The 17,597-nt window shown below is 35.6% G+C and overlaps 2 protein-coding genes across 5 annotated transcripts in view; both read left to right on the top strand.

Moving 5' to 3' along the window:
* The window catches only part of LOC110680289, a 64,635-nt gene extending 48,487 nt beyond the window's left edge, over positions 1-16,148 (top strand). The window contains exons 10-12 of the mRNA XM_021856122.1: positions 13,123-13,356; positions 14,981-15,133; positions 15,765-16,148. Of these exons, the coding sequence (XP_021711814.1) occupies positions 13,123-13,356; positions 14,981-15,133; positions 15,765-15,781 (404 nt within the window). The 3' untranslated portion in view covers positions 15,782-16,148. The remainder of the gene's footprint in view (positions 1-13,122; positions 13,357-14,980; positions 15,134-15,764) is intronic.
* Positions 30-6,522, top strand: LOC110680290. 4 transcript variants are annotated; one of them, XM_021856126.1, is made up of 7 exons: positions 30-453; positions 516-643; positions 701-1,015; positions 1,738-1,936; positions 1,995-2,221; positions 3,146-4,338; positions 4,405-6,522. In XM_021856126.1, exons 6-7 carry the CDS (start codon positions 3,615-3,617, stop codon positions 6,153-6,155), a joined length of 2,475 nt encoding a protein of 824 aa, XP_021711818.1. In that variant the 5' UTR covers positions 30-453; positions 516-643; positions 701-1,015; positions 1,738-1,936; positions 1,995-2,221; positions 3,146-3,614; the 3' UTR covers positions 6,156-6,522. The 4 variants fall into 3 exon arrangements, with proteins under 4 accessions (XP_021711818.1, XP_021711816.1, XP_021711819.1 ...); XM_021856124.1 differs by having other exon boundaries at positions 3,146-6,522; XM_021856125.1 differs by lacking the exons at positions 30-453; positions 516-643; positions 701-1,015 and having other exon boundaries at positions 1,240-1,936; positions 3,146-6,522.
* Positions 16,149-17,597: the final 1,449 nt, after the last annotated feature.

Genomic DNA, 17,597 nt, shown 5'->3' with positions numbered 1-17,597 from the left:
TGCAAATATACACGCAGAGAATTAACAACGATTTAAAACAATAATTATTTTTGTTGTTCTCAATAAGCTTTTTCAATTTGTTGTAAATCAATAAAATGTGTTAAAACAGCAATGACTTTTATCAAAACAAATAAAAATATTGTTGGATTTGCTGGCAGCATTTTCAATTTGATTTTTGTTGAAACAACAAAATAAAATCTTTATTTCAAACTATAGAGTTATTTGTTTCAGTTACTTTTATTGTTATTTGAAACGAAAATTTAACTCAGTGTGTAAGGCAGTGTGTGACCCGCCATTTTATTTCGCGCTGTGAACGGAGTTGAAGAAAAATGTCTGACGCGGAGGAGTTCATCGAAGAACTCGATGTGGAAAAAATATCCGTGGAGGAAGTCGAGCTAATAGAATTGCTCAACAATTTTGGAATTACTGAAACTATTATTGAAGCCTTTCTTGGTAAGTTATAATCACTCTTTTATAGAATTTCAATTATTATCAGCCATTTTTCGTGATTGCAGTCAATTCTTACACGATTGAAACACTGAAAGTGATTCAGCGGCAAGAAATCGAGCTGCTGATTCCACCCCCGTCGCTTGCGGAGCGGACCAAGTTCATCCATCAATTGGACATCTGGAGAACAGCACAGGTACTAATGCCATTTTCAATCGTTATTTATTTTTGTTAACATAAAACTATTTTTTAGGGGCTACCAAAAATCCAAGAAGTTCCAGCAAGTGGCAGCAGCTCTGCTTCGGTGCTGGACACCAAGGTAAGGCTGCCTTCTGAACCAAGGATCACGCGGGATTCATGCACGGCCACCTATTTGCTGAACTACTCGTCGAAGGGACAAGCCATCATACGGAAATACAGCCAAACACCGTTTCTCTCAAGATCCGACAAAAAAAGTATCACCCATATTGTCGTCGATGAATTTAAGAACAGATTCTCCAAGCTGACGTCATCAGAGTTGCTTGAACGATCCAAAGAGCTAAAGCAGATTTTTCCAAGTGAGCCGCAGGTAAGTTTTTATTTTGTTCCTATTGTTTTGATTTTACCTTTTTACCTGACATAAAATTCGAGATTTTGATGAATCAAGTGCGTGCAAGAATAAGGGCGTAAGTTTTCTCTTCGTCTATCTCTTTTGTGAATAAAAGTGCAATATTGCATCGCTGCTTATAGGTTATAGCCACAGACAAACAGATGTAACATCGACGAAATTTTCATCGTCCACTAATTAAACGATCATTTAAAACTCACTATGTTTCAAACCTCATTATCAGAGTAGCGCAACGTTTTTCTTCGCGTTTAACGTTTCACACTACCTTTTGTCTTTTGCCACCATTATGCACGGAAGAGAGGATCGATAAAAGGAAATCAATCATGTTACTTACACCCTTTTCCTAACACAGGCTTGAAATATCTTCTTTGTTCTTTCTTTACGACGCGCTTCGGACACATTCAAAAATTACACTCGGCTGTTATTTAGTAAATTTAAAAACCGACAAGCACCTCATCAAGCATTTTGTATGTGATGAAATACTAAACAGCAAGCATATTACGCTTGCGTTATCTAATTTAAAAAAATAATCCTATCAATAACTTCAAACATTTCATACATTTCTTGGTCCCGTAACTGCATATAAACCCTGCTCTTGAGAGTGGGATGTACTTTATGAACGATTCCTTGATAGGCTTTATTTACATTTTGTTTCGTTTTCCAACTACCATCTGCATTCCCAGGAGACTTGGTATCAACCAACATTTGTGACGGACAGCACAGGAAAGAAAAGGAAAATCAGCAAGCAAGCCAAAGGCCGACTTTACGATAGGAATATCAACTACAAAGAGGTCAGCCAACAGATAGCGAACCAAAAACCTAACGAAACCGAGCCGTCTGCCGCTGCGGCCGCTACGGGCAGTATTACGTCGAGTACAGAAGGTAAACAAAATCATGGTTTAATTCTGTTCAATTTTTAATATACAAACATATCTTTTAGCTGCGGAGTATCAGCAAGTGAAGGCTTGGCTGGTTCATAATCAAGACGAATGGGAAGAGCTCAAGATAAAATGGAAACGATCTAGCCCTTCCCAGGCAAGGACGAAATTCTATTCGAACGGTGGATTGATTTTGCTAATGCAATTAAACCAATCTTACAAGTTGAAGTGTCTGATGTCAAAGGAAAATCACTCTTGGCATGCTTAGATGCAGCTGATATTACCGAAGGTAAGTTTTTTTCATTTCCATATCGTTTTTATTCTACGTAGGGTAATTCGCCTATTATTGTCGGCGCAGTAAAAAAATAGAAATGGTTTCTCGCCGAAGTTGGATTTCCCCCAGAACCTATGCAAAATACCTAACTTCGGAAGTAGTGCATTCGTTTCGCAACTGTATGCGCTCGAATGCGCCCTACTTGCGAAGTAAGGTATCACGCATGGCTACCAACATTTCCAACTTCCGCACTTACAATATTGAACTGTTTGCTGATTGTTGAATAAGCCATAAAAATTCACAGTCAACAATAGCCAAGATTTTTAGCCGTTCAACAATAAGCGAATTACCCTACATTAGTTACTCAGAAATAAAAAAAATCACCGAATGAACCTTTGCACGAGTGCACTAATTTGACGTTTGAGCGGTGTCAAATTCACATGGCCACTGAAATAACACGGCACCGCTCAAACGTCAAATAGTGAACTCGTGGATTGGTTCAATGCATAAAGATGACTATTTTGCATCTGCCTCTCTTTCATTCTGATGGGATTCTTTACACTAACTGTCATTTCGACTGGGTTCAAGCTTAACGAGCTTTGACACAGGCGAATTGACGAACAGCGTTAAAATTCCTGCAAAGTGAAAGAGAAGTAGATGGAAAATAGTCATAAATGACTAAAATTTAATAATTCTGTGACTATCCGTGTTTTTGAGTGAATTGATCCTAGGGGATGTGCACAAATTATGTCACGCTCCGAAGAAAGGGGGGGTCCAGCCAAAGCGTAACAAGCCGTACAAATTATTAGAGGTCTGATACAATATCCTAGACAAGGGCAGGCTAAGAAAGTTGAAATTTAGTGTGACATAATGTGTGTATCATCCCTCATTAGCAGTGCTCATGCATCAGTACTAATTACGTCTCATTTCTATTTATAGACGCTCGGAACTATGTGATTGTTAATCTTTTGACTCACATTCTGCCCCGCACACATATTAAGTGTTCCGGTAAACAACGATGGAAACCTTCATACAGTGAAGCGCAGGACGGAGTCGTAATTCATGTGAAGCAATTAGCTGACCTTGAATCCAGTCTTTCTCGACTGTTCAAAGGATCCCGAGAACGAGGCATTCCGTCTGCTCCGTTTATTGTAGTTCACGGAGAAGACTGGAAACATCCTACAAGCTTCACAGTATGGAACAACATTGTATCATATAAGTTGCCAAGTTTCCTGAAAGCTTTGGACATATGCATCAAGATCTACAAGGCGTATGATATCGAGTATCCGCCACAGTCAGCAGTCATTTGGAAGCTGCTATCTTCGTTCCTATTCAACATCGGTGAAGCTGTTCAGGATTCTGCAGTCGAGTCGTTGTGCGCGGCAATTCGATTAAAGCTATCGTCATAATGTTTCGTTGCATCGAGAGTAATTGTAATTGGGAGACCACCACGATCACCCGTCTATACGAACATCTTAATAAAGTGCATAGTTCGATAGAAACATACGTCTGTAATTTTACCGGCTGTTCCCGAAACTATAGCGTACGATCATCATTTTTTAGACATTATAAAAAACACTACGAAGATGTCGCTTGGAGAGATATTGACGCTGGATCGAAGAGCCAAGTTTCGAACGAAGTTCCGCAAGCATCCGAAATCAAGAATACGAACGTGGAAGAAAAAAACAGTGAAACGAAAGAGCAAAATAATGATGTTGAATTAAAATGTAATCTTATGAAACTAGAGAAAGAAAAGAGCAGAATCGAAATGGATGATCTATCAAACAAAATTAAATATTTGAGTGTAAACCTCAATTTGAAATGGTTAAATATGAACACCCTTCCACGAAAAACAGTGTTTGATATGCAGAGAGATGTAAGAACAAACATACTTCTTCCGTTCAAGGAAACTATCAATAATATGGAGACAGTGGGTTTGATTTCAAGAGAAAGCGGCCTCATTTTCAAACAAATGTTTGACATTTTTGAAGGCGAAGAAACCGAATATAGACTGGTCCAAGATTTAAAAGCATTGGACTTATATGCAGACGCGCGAGAATTTATAATAAACGATGAATTACGTGCAGGAGTCGTGAATAATCAGCAAATGTTGATTAATGATCAAATAAGTGGTAAGTTATTTTATATTGACATCGGTCTTTTATTAACCTATAACTGGCATCACTTTTACGTTTCAGGTATGCTGATGCCAATGAAGTTTCAATTGAGGAAATACTTGGAATCCACAAACGTACTGCGGATGATACTGGAGGGTCTATCTCCGTCCGAAGATGGCTACATTCGCAGTCTCGTAGATGGCTCAATTTGGAAACACAGAACAACCGCGTCATCAGAAATTGTTGTGCCTCTGAATCTTTTCTTCGACGATTTCACCACCACAGATACTGTGTCACCACATGCTTCCCGAACATCAATATGCGCAATATACTATTACATTCCGTGTTTGCCGGGTCACGTGCTAGCTAAATTATCTAATATCTTAGTAACATGTTACATTTTAACGGAAGATAGGAAACAGTACGAAAATGACGAACTTTTCAGTGCGCTCGTCGACAATTTGATTCAATTAGAGACAGACGGCATTGAAGTTACATACGAAGAAAAGAAGATCACAGTATATTTCATGCTAGGATTCATAACTGGCGACAATTTAGGAATAGCTGGAATACTAGATCTAGTTGAGTCTGCTCGTGCTAACTTTTATTGCCGTGTATGCAAAAGGAATCGTTTTCAAAGAGAAAAAGATGTTCGTGAATACCCCGAAACGTTTCGTAACAAAGAGAGTTATTATATGGATTTAGAGCTGAACGATGTGTCCTTAACGGGGATTAAAAAGGATAGCGTTTTCAACCGCATTCCGTCATTTCATGTGGCATTCAACATATATTTCGATTTAATGCACGATTTATGGGAGGGAGTTTGCGTTTATGGGCTTGCACATTGCTTAAATTATTTTATCAACACAAAAAGAACCTTTTCTCTTGATGAGCTGAATGCAAGAAAAAATCTATTTGTATTTGGAAACCTGAATAACTCTAACATACCTAACGACATTAAAGATGTGAATATTGCAAAAAGTAAGATCAAACTCACGGCCAGCGAAGTTAAAACATTAATAACCTTTTTTCCACTTTTCATGGGGAATTCTATTCCCAGTGATGATGCAGTTTGGAATTATTTTTGTAATCTTCTGCAAATATGCCATATTCTTATGCTGCGAGAGGTAACAATGAGTCTTATCGAAACTTTACGCAGTTTGGTTGAAATTCATCATTCTCAATATCAAGATCTTTTTAAAGACACATTGAAACCGAAACACCACAATCTATTGCACTATGCATCATCTATGCTCACATCAGGAACACCTCGCCAACAGTGGGCCATGAGAGGTGAGGGAAAGCACCGTGAGGCAAAACAGTATGGCAGAGTTAGTAATAATAAAATCAATTTATGTAAATCACTAAGCATCAAAGCAGGATATAAATTCGCTTACAATGTACTCAATAATAGCTTCATCCCTCCTACGATAGATTTAGGTGAATCTAAAATTAATGCAAAACCATTAACTCAAGATCATGAGCGTTTGCTCGGCGATGTCAGTAAGCAGGGTATACAATACATCGATCGTCTTTCCAAAAAAGGTGCTGTTTATGAAAAGGGCACCATATTTTATACGATTTTAGATAAATGTATTAGGCTGTATGAGCTGGAAGACCTGATGAAAGACGAGAAAAACACTTGTATGTTTATTTGCACTAGAATTTATTCTAGCGGTTTTAATGATCATCTACAATCATTTGAAGTACATAGGTCTGAAGAGCACAGAATCATTTACGATGTGGAAAAAACTGAAATATTTGCAATTAATTTGCATGAAATTGACGGAAAACTTTTTTTCAGATATTGTAATTTTATGCAGGTAGATTAAAGCCTTGAATGTACGTACAATGTTAAATATATACTGAATTCAAAAATATACGGTATTTGAAGTTGTGATCGTTTTATTTTTTTATTTCAAAATAAAGCAAAATAAAATTTGGTAGGGTGGCGGGAGAATAGATCTGGGATCAATAAAACCTTTTTTTATTTCTAATAAAAACATTTTATTATCAAAAACCAAGTGTTATTTATTTTTAAAATGTTCTGTTTTATTTTAAAGCAAAGATATTGTTATTTCAAAACAAAAAAAATATTGATTCAAAAATAAATTTTGTTGAACCGCATTGGACCCAGCTGTCAAATTCAACAATTAATATTTTTAAACTAAACTGCTTGTTGTTATTAAAACAATGAAAGGATATTATAAGCCGGCAAATAATACAGAAAAATGGTTAAAATGATACAGATTTTTTTTGATATTAAAAATGTTTTCTCTGCGTGTATATATTAAATTTTATTACAGTGCTCATCCCAGCATAAGACAGAGTCCTTTTATTACGCAACGCTAAATTGGATAGTTTTCGACCGTAACGCTTTTTATATGAAAAAATAAATTTATTGTATATTCCCAAAAAAAGTTTGGGTTCACCCCCTCAAAAACATACGAAAGTGTTTTGTCCATATCTTTGTGATGACAAGCCTAATTGAAACTCTATGGCGCATTCGAAAAATAATTAGTTTGCCTTTCTTCGTAGGAATTTTGACAAAAAAAATGTTTTGAATTTTGTTTACTAAATTTTTACTTGTCCTAAATATTTACTTAAAGTAACGACATGTTTCAAAACCTGACTTAATCCACCGATGGTGAGACTGAACCCTTCTTACATTTCCATACAGGTATGAGATAATTATTATTCATCATTCATTTGGAACCTTGTACCAGTACAGTGGGGATTCGCTCGTTGGGGTTCCGCTACATGGAATGACTCGATGGTTGGATGTTCGCTGGTTGGAAAATATTTCAACTAAAAGCACTCAAATGTCAACAGAAAATGTCCAACTGACTTTGACGTCTGAGTATCGTCGCTTTGAAGTCTCCATATATAGAACAAATGCGTATGTATATGTGCGTTTTGTGGCGATTTGCTGTCCAGATGCGTTCGTGTGGAGCATTTTCACCAGCTGTCAGTCTTTCCTACTAACGGGTCGGATTCGCTAGATGGAAGGCAGTCGTGTTCCAACCAGCGAATCCCCGGTGTATAACTAAACTTTAGGATGTTGTGACTATGTTCTATCTGCCCTAATAGTTTAATGGTTTGCAAAAAAGTCCAGGAAACTGCACGTCAAAAGGCGGATATCGAACTTTATTAGTTTTCATACGCTTATTATCATACAGTCGACTCTCCATAACTCGATATTCAAGGGACCATCGACTTATAGAATTATCGAGTTATAGAATGTACTGAAACAAAAAATCACAAAATCGAAGGAACAAATTTCTGAATTTCTAATGTATAAATGATCGCCTCTGTAAGAAAATAATATTATTCTGTTGATTGTACTTTACACACTATTATTTGAAAACTTTTTACGAAATGGTCGAAAAATCACATTATTTTGACTGACAATATTTGTTTTATTTTCATGTTTTTCAACTTTTATTACAACTTGCAAGTATTTTTTCATCTCCAAATAAGAATTTAACCATGTTTCCCCAAATAAGAACGATTTTAAAATAAATATCGAGTTATGGAGAGAAATTTCCCTCTCACGTGACATCGACTAGTGGAGATATCGAGTTATAGAAATATCGACTTATAGAGAGCACGATGTATGGAAATTTGAAGGGACAGAAAAATCTATCGAGTTATAGAGTATATCGAGTTATAGAACATCGAGTTGTGGAGAGTCGACTGTAGTTTAAGAGGGTCTATAAACCCATGTTGCCATCCTGTAAAATAATATCGAAAAATGAAAAATTTAAGCCCTAAAATGATTTTGCCAGCGATTTTTTTTAAGATTTATGTGCAGGTTTAAATTAAAAAAAGGGGAATTTTAGAGATTTTTGAAAATAATGATTTTTATCTCTGTAATTTATAATTCGATTGCAATATGGTTGTGAATGATATCCGAGCTTTCAATCGACGAAAAAAGAGCTGAAATTGAATTAAAAATAGCTGAGAAATTGATCAAAATGTAAAAAAATGAATATTTCAGAGAATTTTTTTTCCAGTACTTTAGAAAATTTTTCCAATGATATCTCTGAAACTAGTAATCCGATTTCAATGAAAATTTGAAGGCTTATGATTGAATGTCAGAGCTTTCATTAGCCGATAAAAGAACTTAAATCGGTTCAAAAATGGCTGAAAAATCGATCAAAATGCAGACAGTTGAAAATATTAGAATATGCTTTTTCTAGTACTTCACGATACTGTTTGAATCATAACTCTGTAACAAAATGTCCGATCGCAATGAAATTCAATAGCGTTCTATGGGAATGTTGTAGCTTTCTTTTAGAGCTAAAAGTGTTTAAATCGGTTGACAAACGGCTGAGATAATTGAGTGACATTTTTTGTAACACACACACACATACACACACACACACACATACACACACACGGACATGTGCTCAGTTCGTCGAGCTCTATCGATTGGTATATGAGACTTGGCCCTCCGGGCCTCGGATCAAAAGTCGGTTTTTCAAGCGATCTTTATACCCTTCTTATGGTTGTAAGAAGGGTGAAAAAACACTTTACACCCATAGCTATTTTTCTCAGCAATGAATCGACAATTTTTTTAAATTAGTGCGTCACGGGTTTCGAGCAAGTGTCTCTGCTTGTGGGTCCGCACATCCATTTTTGGACCTTCATACAGGAGTCTGACTGCTCACCAACAAAAGTACAATCTTGAACATATTGCATTTCAGATTATTCCAGTGCTATAGGCAGATGCGTTGCTATAATAGATGGTAGCACCCTGGGAGAGAGAAACCGATACGAAATTTCTGTACGTCATAGTGAGCCGAGATTCTGCTGTCACGAACTGTCACTGTGAGCCCGGATCTCAAACAATGGACAAACTTGGAAAAAGTGCGTAATTGATCAAAACATTTTTTGGCATTTCATCAAATGTGACAAAAAATCGATTGATAAACTATTCATGACTATTCAAAAGTAATGTCACGATAGCACCTTTTATTCTGATTGAATATAAAGTACCGTCGTTGGGGGTGACAATGGGTCAAAAAGATATGTGTACGAATTATTTATTGAATAACTATCGCAATTAAACTCCAATAAACTTCAAATTTGGTGTGTATGTACTTTGATGGTACATTAACAACTGTTCAAAACATTAAAGAAAAATATTTATTCACAGCGGCACCACAAGTGAATGAAAAATGACCCAATCTCACCCCATAGTGGGGGTGATATTGGGTAACTTTAATTGAAATAACTTGTTTTTGATAATATGGTTGCGAAACCATTCACAGCTGAAGAATATTGATGAAATACGATGCAAACAAGATGAAAAGATATCTAAGATGTTTCACAAGTATGATAAACCCTCATAAAAGAACGATTATACCAAAAAATTGAAGAGCTATGAGAAAAAAATATGTAAACACAACATTCATCGTCAAGTTTACATAAATTTTCTATTTTTTCCCTCGAATTGTCTTCAAAGTCTCATCCCCATTGCCATGAAGCCTATTCAGTTTCCCCAAAGGTGTACTGAAACAGTGATTATTTTAATTCTTCGCAAATAGTTAAATTTCGGAGCGACATTCCACGATCAATACATTTCAGGCAGATGTTGATGTCATAATCACGATATTTCAATGTTCCAACTCATTTGTACTTCCAGGAGATGTTTCTATAATATGAAAACACTAATAAATAATTAAATTAACAAAAAAAATCCATTTGATAAATTTTACGATGTTGCTGCGCACGAAACACAGTTGCTGGATTGAGAAGTTGTCAAAATGCGTTGCATTGTTATTCAATGTACGGAATCCTCAAGTAGACTAGTTTGATGTTCCAGAGATGCTGTATTTAGAAAGAATAAACACATCTCAATGAAAAAGAGAACTACCAATACCGTAAAATGTCAAAAAAGTGGACTTGCAATTTCATTTACTGTCGTTCTTGCTTGACCCAATCTCACCCCCATTTTTGATGTTTTAGACACCGTACCGAAAAAAATAAATTTTTTGTTGAAAAATCAAATACTACAATACAGAAAATACGTGTGAAGTGTAATGAAAAGACTTTAAGCCTTCTACTTATATAACGGTAGAGGTTAAAGTACATGCGTGATACTTTGCACAGGAGAAATTTAATGTTGTAAATTTTATCTAATTTCAACATACAAGTTTATTGATATAGTAAACAAAAACTACTATTTCTAAAAATGTATATGTATGTGTAATAATATGTTCCCTAACATATGAATTATTAATTTTAGTAATATCACCGTTATTAGCTGAAATATTTCATAAATCATATTTTTCCGTTTTGACCCAATGTCATTTCATAAATCATATTTTTCCGTTTTGACCCAATGTCACCCCCCAGACCCATTGTCACCCCCATCGACGGTACTTAAATATGCATCATTTTACTTTTTCTAATAAAAACGAAAATTAAATTCAAAGAAAACTTTGGCCCTTTTTCAATCTTTGTCCGAAAAGGTGTAAGGTACACAACAAAAGAAAACTATTGATTTTCATCAAGTCTGCCTTGATTGTCGTTGGCAAGCTGGAGTTTTCTTGCTGTTTGGAAAAAAATCATGTCATATTTCGTGTGTAGTATCGGTGCCTCCCTCCCAGGTAGCACCATATCATCATCATCCTATTCCTCATCGTAACCTGTTTTCCCATACCTAAGGGATGATACACAAATTATATCACGCTACCTCTCCCTTCCCTTTCCGCTCTATACGCGAACCTCTATAAATGTTGTAAGGCTTGTCACATACGATACGCGTTTTGTATGGAACCTCTATAAATGTTTTAAGGCTCGTAACACTTCGTGACCCCTCCCCCTTTTTTGGAGCATGACATACGTAATATATGAATGATTCTAAACCGCTGCGTTTTTCTTCAAGTTTCCAAACTAGTTTTTAATAATTGTGTGGCTTTCTACCCCATGCCCTTCCCATTGGAACGGGGACAACGTTGTTTTAAACATTTACATTTTTGATTCCAAGGTTTCAGCTTATAGCAAAATTACATCTACCTAACTAAAGGTTAATGCTTGACTACGATTGAATTCTTTCGCCGCTCTTATTTTTAACACTTTATGCATGGCTACTTCTAGTAAAGAAGATTTCCGGATGACGTCATGAACCTTTTTCCAAAAAAAATTAAGCTATTTTGCTTCCTAAAGCACTATTTGCGTCAAATTAGTCACATTGGAAAATTGATGCGTCAATCAAGGCACTATGTTCCACGAAAAGTTCCTGAAACCTGAAGAAATAAATGTGTAACATTTTTGTACTGCATCGAATAACAATGCAACGCATTTTAACAACTTCTCAAACCAGCAACTGTGTTTCGTGCGTAGCAACATCGTAAAATTTTATCACATGAGTTTTTTTTTCTAAATTTAATTATTTATTAGTGTTTTCATATTATAGAAACATCTATCGAAAGTACAATTGAGTTGGATCGCTGAAATACCGGGATTATGACGTCAACATCTGCCTGAAAAATGTACAGTCAACTTTCGTTCTTTGCACTAGACCCGTGGCCCGATTAGTGAAAGACTTTCACTAATCGGGCTAAGATTTGAGCTGTCAAAACACCGATTACAATAGAAATTCAGGGCTACCAACATTAACAAATTGCGGTTTATGTCAGAAAGTGACACTTGCCTTCGTTTTAGGTGGGCTATAGCCCACTTAACGGGAGCCCAATTAAAAAGAAGTGCAATTAAACGTAGTGCAACGAACGAAATTCGACTGTATTGATCGAGGAATGTCGCACCGAAATATAACTATTTGCGAAGGTTAAAAAAAATCACTGTTTCAGTACACCTTTGGGAAAACTGAATAGGCTTTATGGCAATTGGAATGAGACTTTGAAGAAAATTGGAGGGGAAAAACAAGAAAATTTTTGTAAAGTTGACGATAAATGTTGGGTCTTATATATTTTCTCATAGCTCTTCAAATTTTTTGCTCCCATGAACCCATTGCAATAAATTGATTTAACATCGATTTAACACATTTTTTTTTGGAAAAAAAATATAAGCAATCACTTTATTACTTATTAGCGTTGCATTATCATTCGCTCTGGATGGCGTTTGAGTTCATCTCGTGCAAATATTCGATAGGAACGCTATTGCCATAATTGGTACAAAGACAACGCTTTTTGAAACCAATTTTTAGTAGCTCTAAGTCAATTTAGTACTAAAACTGTTTAATTCAACTGTATCGCAAGGCTTCAAACTAGTAATTAACGTCAACAAGTCATGCTTATGTTTTAGATACGCGGTAAAAATTTGATTTTTATCCATACTGTTGACATATTGCATCCATAATTGGTACACCTACCCTAGGATACGTGAGGTTACGATGGCATATCATGCCCTGAAAAGTCAAGAAAATTAGTTAACGTTAAGCGTAGTTAAGGTGAAACAGTTTGGAGTCAACTTCTAAGATTGCACTAAAACTTCAAAGGCACAAATCTCACGAAGAAAGTATCCCACAACAGTGCACATTTTATTTTGGCTTTGTGCACCAGCAGAAAGCTTAAAATAAGAAGCTGCTGTGATTTTTACGTTGACTGGCATTTCGACTTGGTTCAAGCTTAGCTATGCTTCAATCCAGGCGAAATGACAAATACCATAAAAATTCTCAGCACAGCAAAACGTAGCGATGCCAATTAAAAATAGTCATAAGCAACTAATGTTTTATAATTCAGTGACTATTTGCATTTCTGAGTGCATGATGATTTTTTACGATAAATGGTGTTCCTTGCCAAATTGATATCTGTTATTATCTTTTTACAGAAAAGTTGATAATGCTCGCCAAGAACGTTGGAGTTGAAATAAGCCGGACGCAAAACTTGCCTTTCAAAAGGCAGCAGAGTGAACGGCAGCGACTAGTGCAGAAATTGACGGCAGATTATGATAACACAGGAAACGTTAAACAATTCTTGCTAGCACTTAATGCTAATAGTAAGAACGTAGAAGTTGGGTACATACCGCCACCTGAACATGAGATAGAGGACGAAATCTTAGAAGGTAGGTATCTGAAGCTTGTGTGCAAAAAATGAAAAATGCTCAACAGTGTTTTATTTAAATTCATGTATACAAAAGTTGTAAAAAATCTTACAAACAATCAGATGGCACACAACAATTTATAAAATAACGAGTTTTGCCAAAATAATACAAAAATGACCTTCCTTCTGATGAAATAATATCTTCTGTATAAGCACCATATTCTGAATTGTTAAGAAAATACATTTTAAATGGCTCAAATAATTAAGGGTTTTATCTGTTGGAATATCAAGATGTTTTGACGTTACAATAACATGAATGTATAGAATAAAATAGGCCATGAATTGAGTTTTTGAATTTTTCCAAAAGTTGTAAAATTTGGTTTTTACATTGTACTATTACGTTGTGCTTAGACAACAGTATTAATAATAAATCTTTAAGCTGTTTAGTGGAAACCTTTTAATTCCACTGGAGTTATAACAGTGGAATACTGAAGCTTTTGGGAAGTTTTTCACTACAGATCGAAAGGCAATTTCCTTGACTAGAGTTTCATACAAAAAACGCAACAGAAGAAGTTATTGTGACTCAGTTATTGATCAAAGAGAAAGTAAACAAAGAGAGCCTCTCATTTGTACATAGGTCATTTGATAATGTTTCGTGAGAGTGGTTCTAAATATGGACATAAATTGCTCCTTACCAAGACAACCAAAATGTACGCATAACGAAATCACCTGGAGGCTTTGTATGTGCAAAATTTCACTTAAGTATAAGATGTCGCGAAAAGGCCTTCTACGTACAAAAGCGGAGGCGATATGCGTGCATATATTATGTGATGAATAATAACATACAATGCGAGTGTATAAATATTCTCCCGAACTAACCTGTTATCTTTTGCGACTTAACTTATGATAACAAATGTTGATTTGACAGCTGCTACGGATTGATTCGACTTACTTTGTACGAGTGTACGGGACGAAACAAAATATACAAATGAACTCAGAAAAAAGTGTTTTATGCGAGGAAACTCATCAATTTGACGAGTTTATCCACGGTGTTTTGCGAGTTTGATGTAATTAGTATGAATAAACGAGTTATAACGTGAACTTTCATGCGATTTCTGGTTGTCTGGGTATGCTAGACAGCATGTTATTTGCTAACATTTATTTAAAAGCAAATTGAATAATGTCTCTCAATTTAAATTTGTTACAATAAACTTTTTGAACTTTACGTTAACTATTTTGATTATAAAAACGATGAATGCAAAATACGAAACGTACAGTTCATAATATGAAGTAATAATAAAATAATAGAGCGCTTGCATGATTTTTTAAAAGTTCTACTCATTACATCACCTGCAATCAGACTTATTGACTTGAATATTTATGCAACAAGTTGCAAAATAATTATTTTTTTCAGCACGAGTTGTAAATTTATCCTACGAGGCTTCCTTTACATGCTTTGTATTTCGACCCGTAACGAAGCACTTTAAAATTTTATAAATTAATTATTCCATAATTTTGCTTAAGGATAAGAATCAGGTGTCATGTCAGTTTGTCAGTGATTATATTGATAAGAGTGATCCATCTGTTTGTTTGTGAAATACCTATCATTCAAAACAAATACCTATCATTCCATTTTTCTTCATTAGGATGCATTAACTGCCAAAAAGCGGCGAGTTACATACTAAACCCATGCCAACATACACCATTTTGCGATACATGCGTTTGGGAGTTCATGCGACAGACTTCAACATGCCCAATTTGCCAAACGGAATGGATTGGAGTTGCCAAAAAAAATTTAGGTAAGTGTAAACAATTTTAAAGTTGTTTTTATGTTTGAAGGTATATTACGCTGAAAGCTAAATATGCTGTTCCGCTCATGAAAAGTAAATACACTTCTTGACCTCCAGAGCTCATTTTAAAAAGACATTTATTTTCAACTGCGTACTGCGATCAAAACAAAATTTGTCAATCATAAATCTACGAGCTGTTTAGTGGAATACCTATAAGTAGATGAAAATCGAATTTAGTACTACACCATTTAATTCCACTATAGTTGGTATCTTTTGACAGATACGCGTATTTCGACCTCAACTGTAAGGCCGTCTCCAGTGTCGACACTGAAGACGGCCTTACAGTTGAGGTCGAAATACGCGTATCTGTCAAAAGATACAAACTATAGTGGAATTAAATGGTATAGTACTAAATTCGGGTTTTCATCTACTTAAAAATGTTTTTCTTGAGCATTTCTTGCATAGACAATTTAGACAGAGGCGTCGCGTGAGGAATTTGATTACCTGTGCATCGATTCGCACAAACCGTTACATTTAATCATGAAAACGAATTTGAATAAAAACAAGATTTTATTAAATATTTTAGGACCCTATTGTTATAATCGGTTATTTGATAACTCTGAATAACTTTTCTTTCCAGAAAATCCTGCGCAATAAATCAAATTGTCATCAAAACAGATGAATAACAAACAACAAAGCAAGCGCACGCACAACCGTTTGTCCTAACATTTGCGGATCGAGATACATTCAAGAGAAAAATTGTCATGACAATCACAGGGGCCAACATTATTGAAACGTTTCCAACTCGTGACTAATCAGTTATCTCAAACACAAAATCAAAATAGTTGCAACATTAACATGAGAGGACAGTGTCTTTGTTGATGCGTGTAGGTTGACAATTGATTGACTATCGTTTCCAGTTGTCCTTAACGTTCAACGCTTCGTCATTCGTTGATTGACTATCGTTTCCAGTTGTCCTTAACGTTCAACGCTTCGTCATCGTAATCATCGTCATCAACGAAACTTCAAGAGCAGTTTTTCTGTTCAAAAATAAAAATTATTCGGTGAAAATGTGTTCACTGCGTTTCGGTTGGAGAATGGAACACATTTTCTGTAAATTTACTTGATTTTGAACGAAAAAACTGCTTTTTAAATTTGCAAAATCAATGACAGATCCTGCCCCCTTAACATAAAGTGCCTTCAATTCATTCCTCACGGCATAAAATCAACGTGTGCGTAGCCTACCACAAAGATGGCGGCCTTGTCAGCATTCTCTACTGAATAGGGGAAGGTGGGGCAGTATGGTCATACGGGGTAAAATAGGCCACCTTTCATTTGAGCTTAAAAAACAGATTTTGATCTCGATAACCTTAGGACCCCATAAAGTATGCTTCAATCACCCACAACCGGGAAAACCACGCGAAAATCTGATTTTGTACTTCATATATCGATAAAAATCTGAAATGTAGATGCTACTACGAAAATCTGATAAGATTTTGGATGTAAAAATAAGCTTTGCATAAAGTTTTGTTTATTGTTTTCAATTTTTTCCACTGCATTTCGTTCTTTCATTATTTATAAGCATTACGTGTACGAAATTGTATAGATTCTAAAATAAATTTTCAATAAAACATAATTTATATGAAACATCTAGTGACGGGGCAATATGGTCATAGCCGGTTAAAGCTATCTTATCACAAAAATAGATAATGGAAAATGGCATGTAATTTTTGCAGTTTCATTGCAATATTTTCGTCGCACGTGATTTCAATTAAAACTAGAATTTTAACTGGTTAAACTTATTTGAACGACAATGTTTGAAAACAGAAGCTTTTAGAATCATGATTTATTGTACTGTCATCAAAACATACTTTTTCATTATTCAAATCAGACTTCAACCCAGTTTTTGTATTGAACTCTATCATACATAGAGTGTTCTTCTAAATTAAGCCCTGCAAACGGTTTTCCAATTTAAATAATAAGATTTAGTATGGTGGCTCGTATAGCCCCGTAGGGAGGACCATTTCGCCCCATATAGTGTAGAGTCACACACAAAATAATGTTTTCCAAAAATGTTTTCAATGTAATTCTAAGTAGGGGGAAGTCCTCTATGGCCGGACAGCCTCCATGCCCGGACAGTTTGAATTTTCCAAAAACGAATAATGATATTAATGATGATGATTTTGAGGGCTTCGTGGCCGTGCGGTTAGTGTTACCAAGCATTTAGCCGCATCGTGTCAAGGAGTGTGGGTTCGATTCCCGCTTCAGTCCGGAAAAACTTTTCGTCAGGAATGTTTCCCGATTGTGCCACTGGGCGTTGCATGCTAGTTCGATAATGAAGGGACCATCAAGTTAGGGAGATATCGTGTTACAGAATACTAAAACATTGCAAATATGCGATTCAAGGGATCATCGAGGTAGCCATGAACATCAAATTTTACTATGGTTTTCTAACTAGATATTGAGATATGGA

Source organism: Aedes aegypti, unplaced genomic scaffold (genome assembly GCF_002204515.2).
Source record: "Aedes aegypti strain LVP_AGWG unplaced genomic scaffold, AaegL5.0 Primary Assembly AGWG_AaegL5_hic_scaff_116_738_PBJ_arrow, whole genome shotgun sequence".
Lineage (NCBI taxonomy): Eukaryota > Metazoa > Arthropoda > Insecta > Diptera > Culicidae > Aedes > Aedes aegypti.
Note: the sequence above shows the minus strand (reverse complement) of the source record. Positions and strands in the feature narration are given on the sequence as shown.

Coding starts and splice junctions, on each gene's coding strand:
- LOC110680290 (XM_021856124.1), top strand. CDS start 3,615: ATGTTTCGTTGCATCGAGAGTAATTGTAATTGGGAGACCACCACGATC.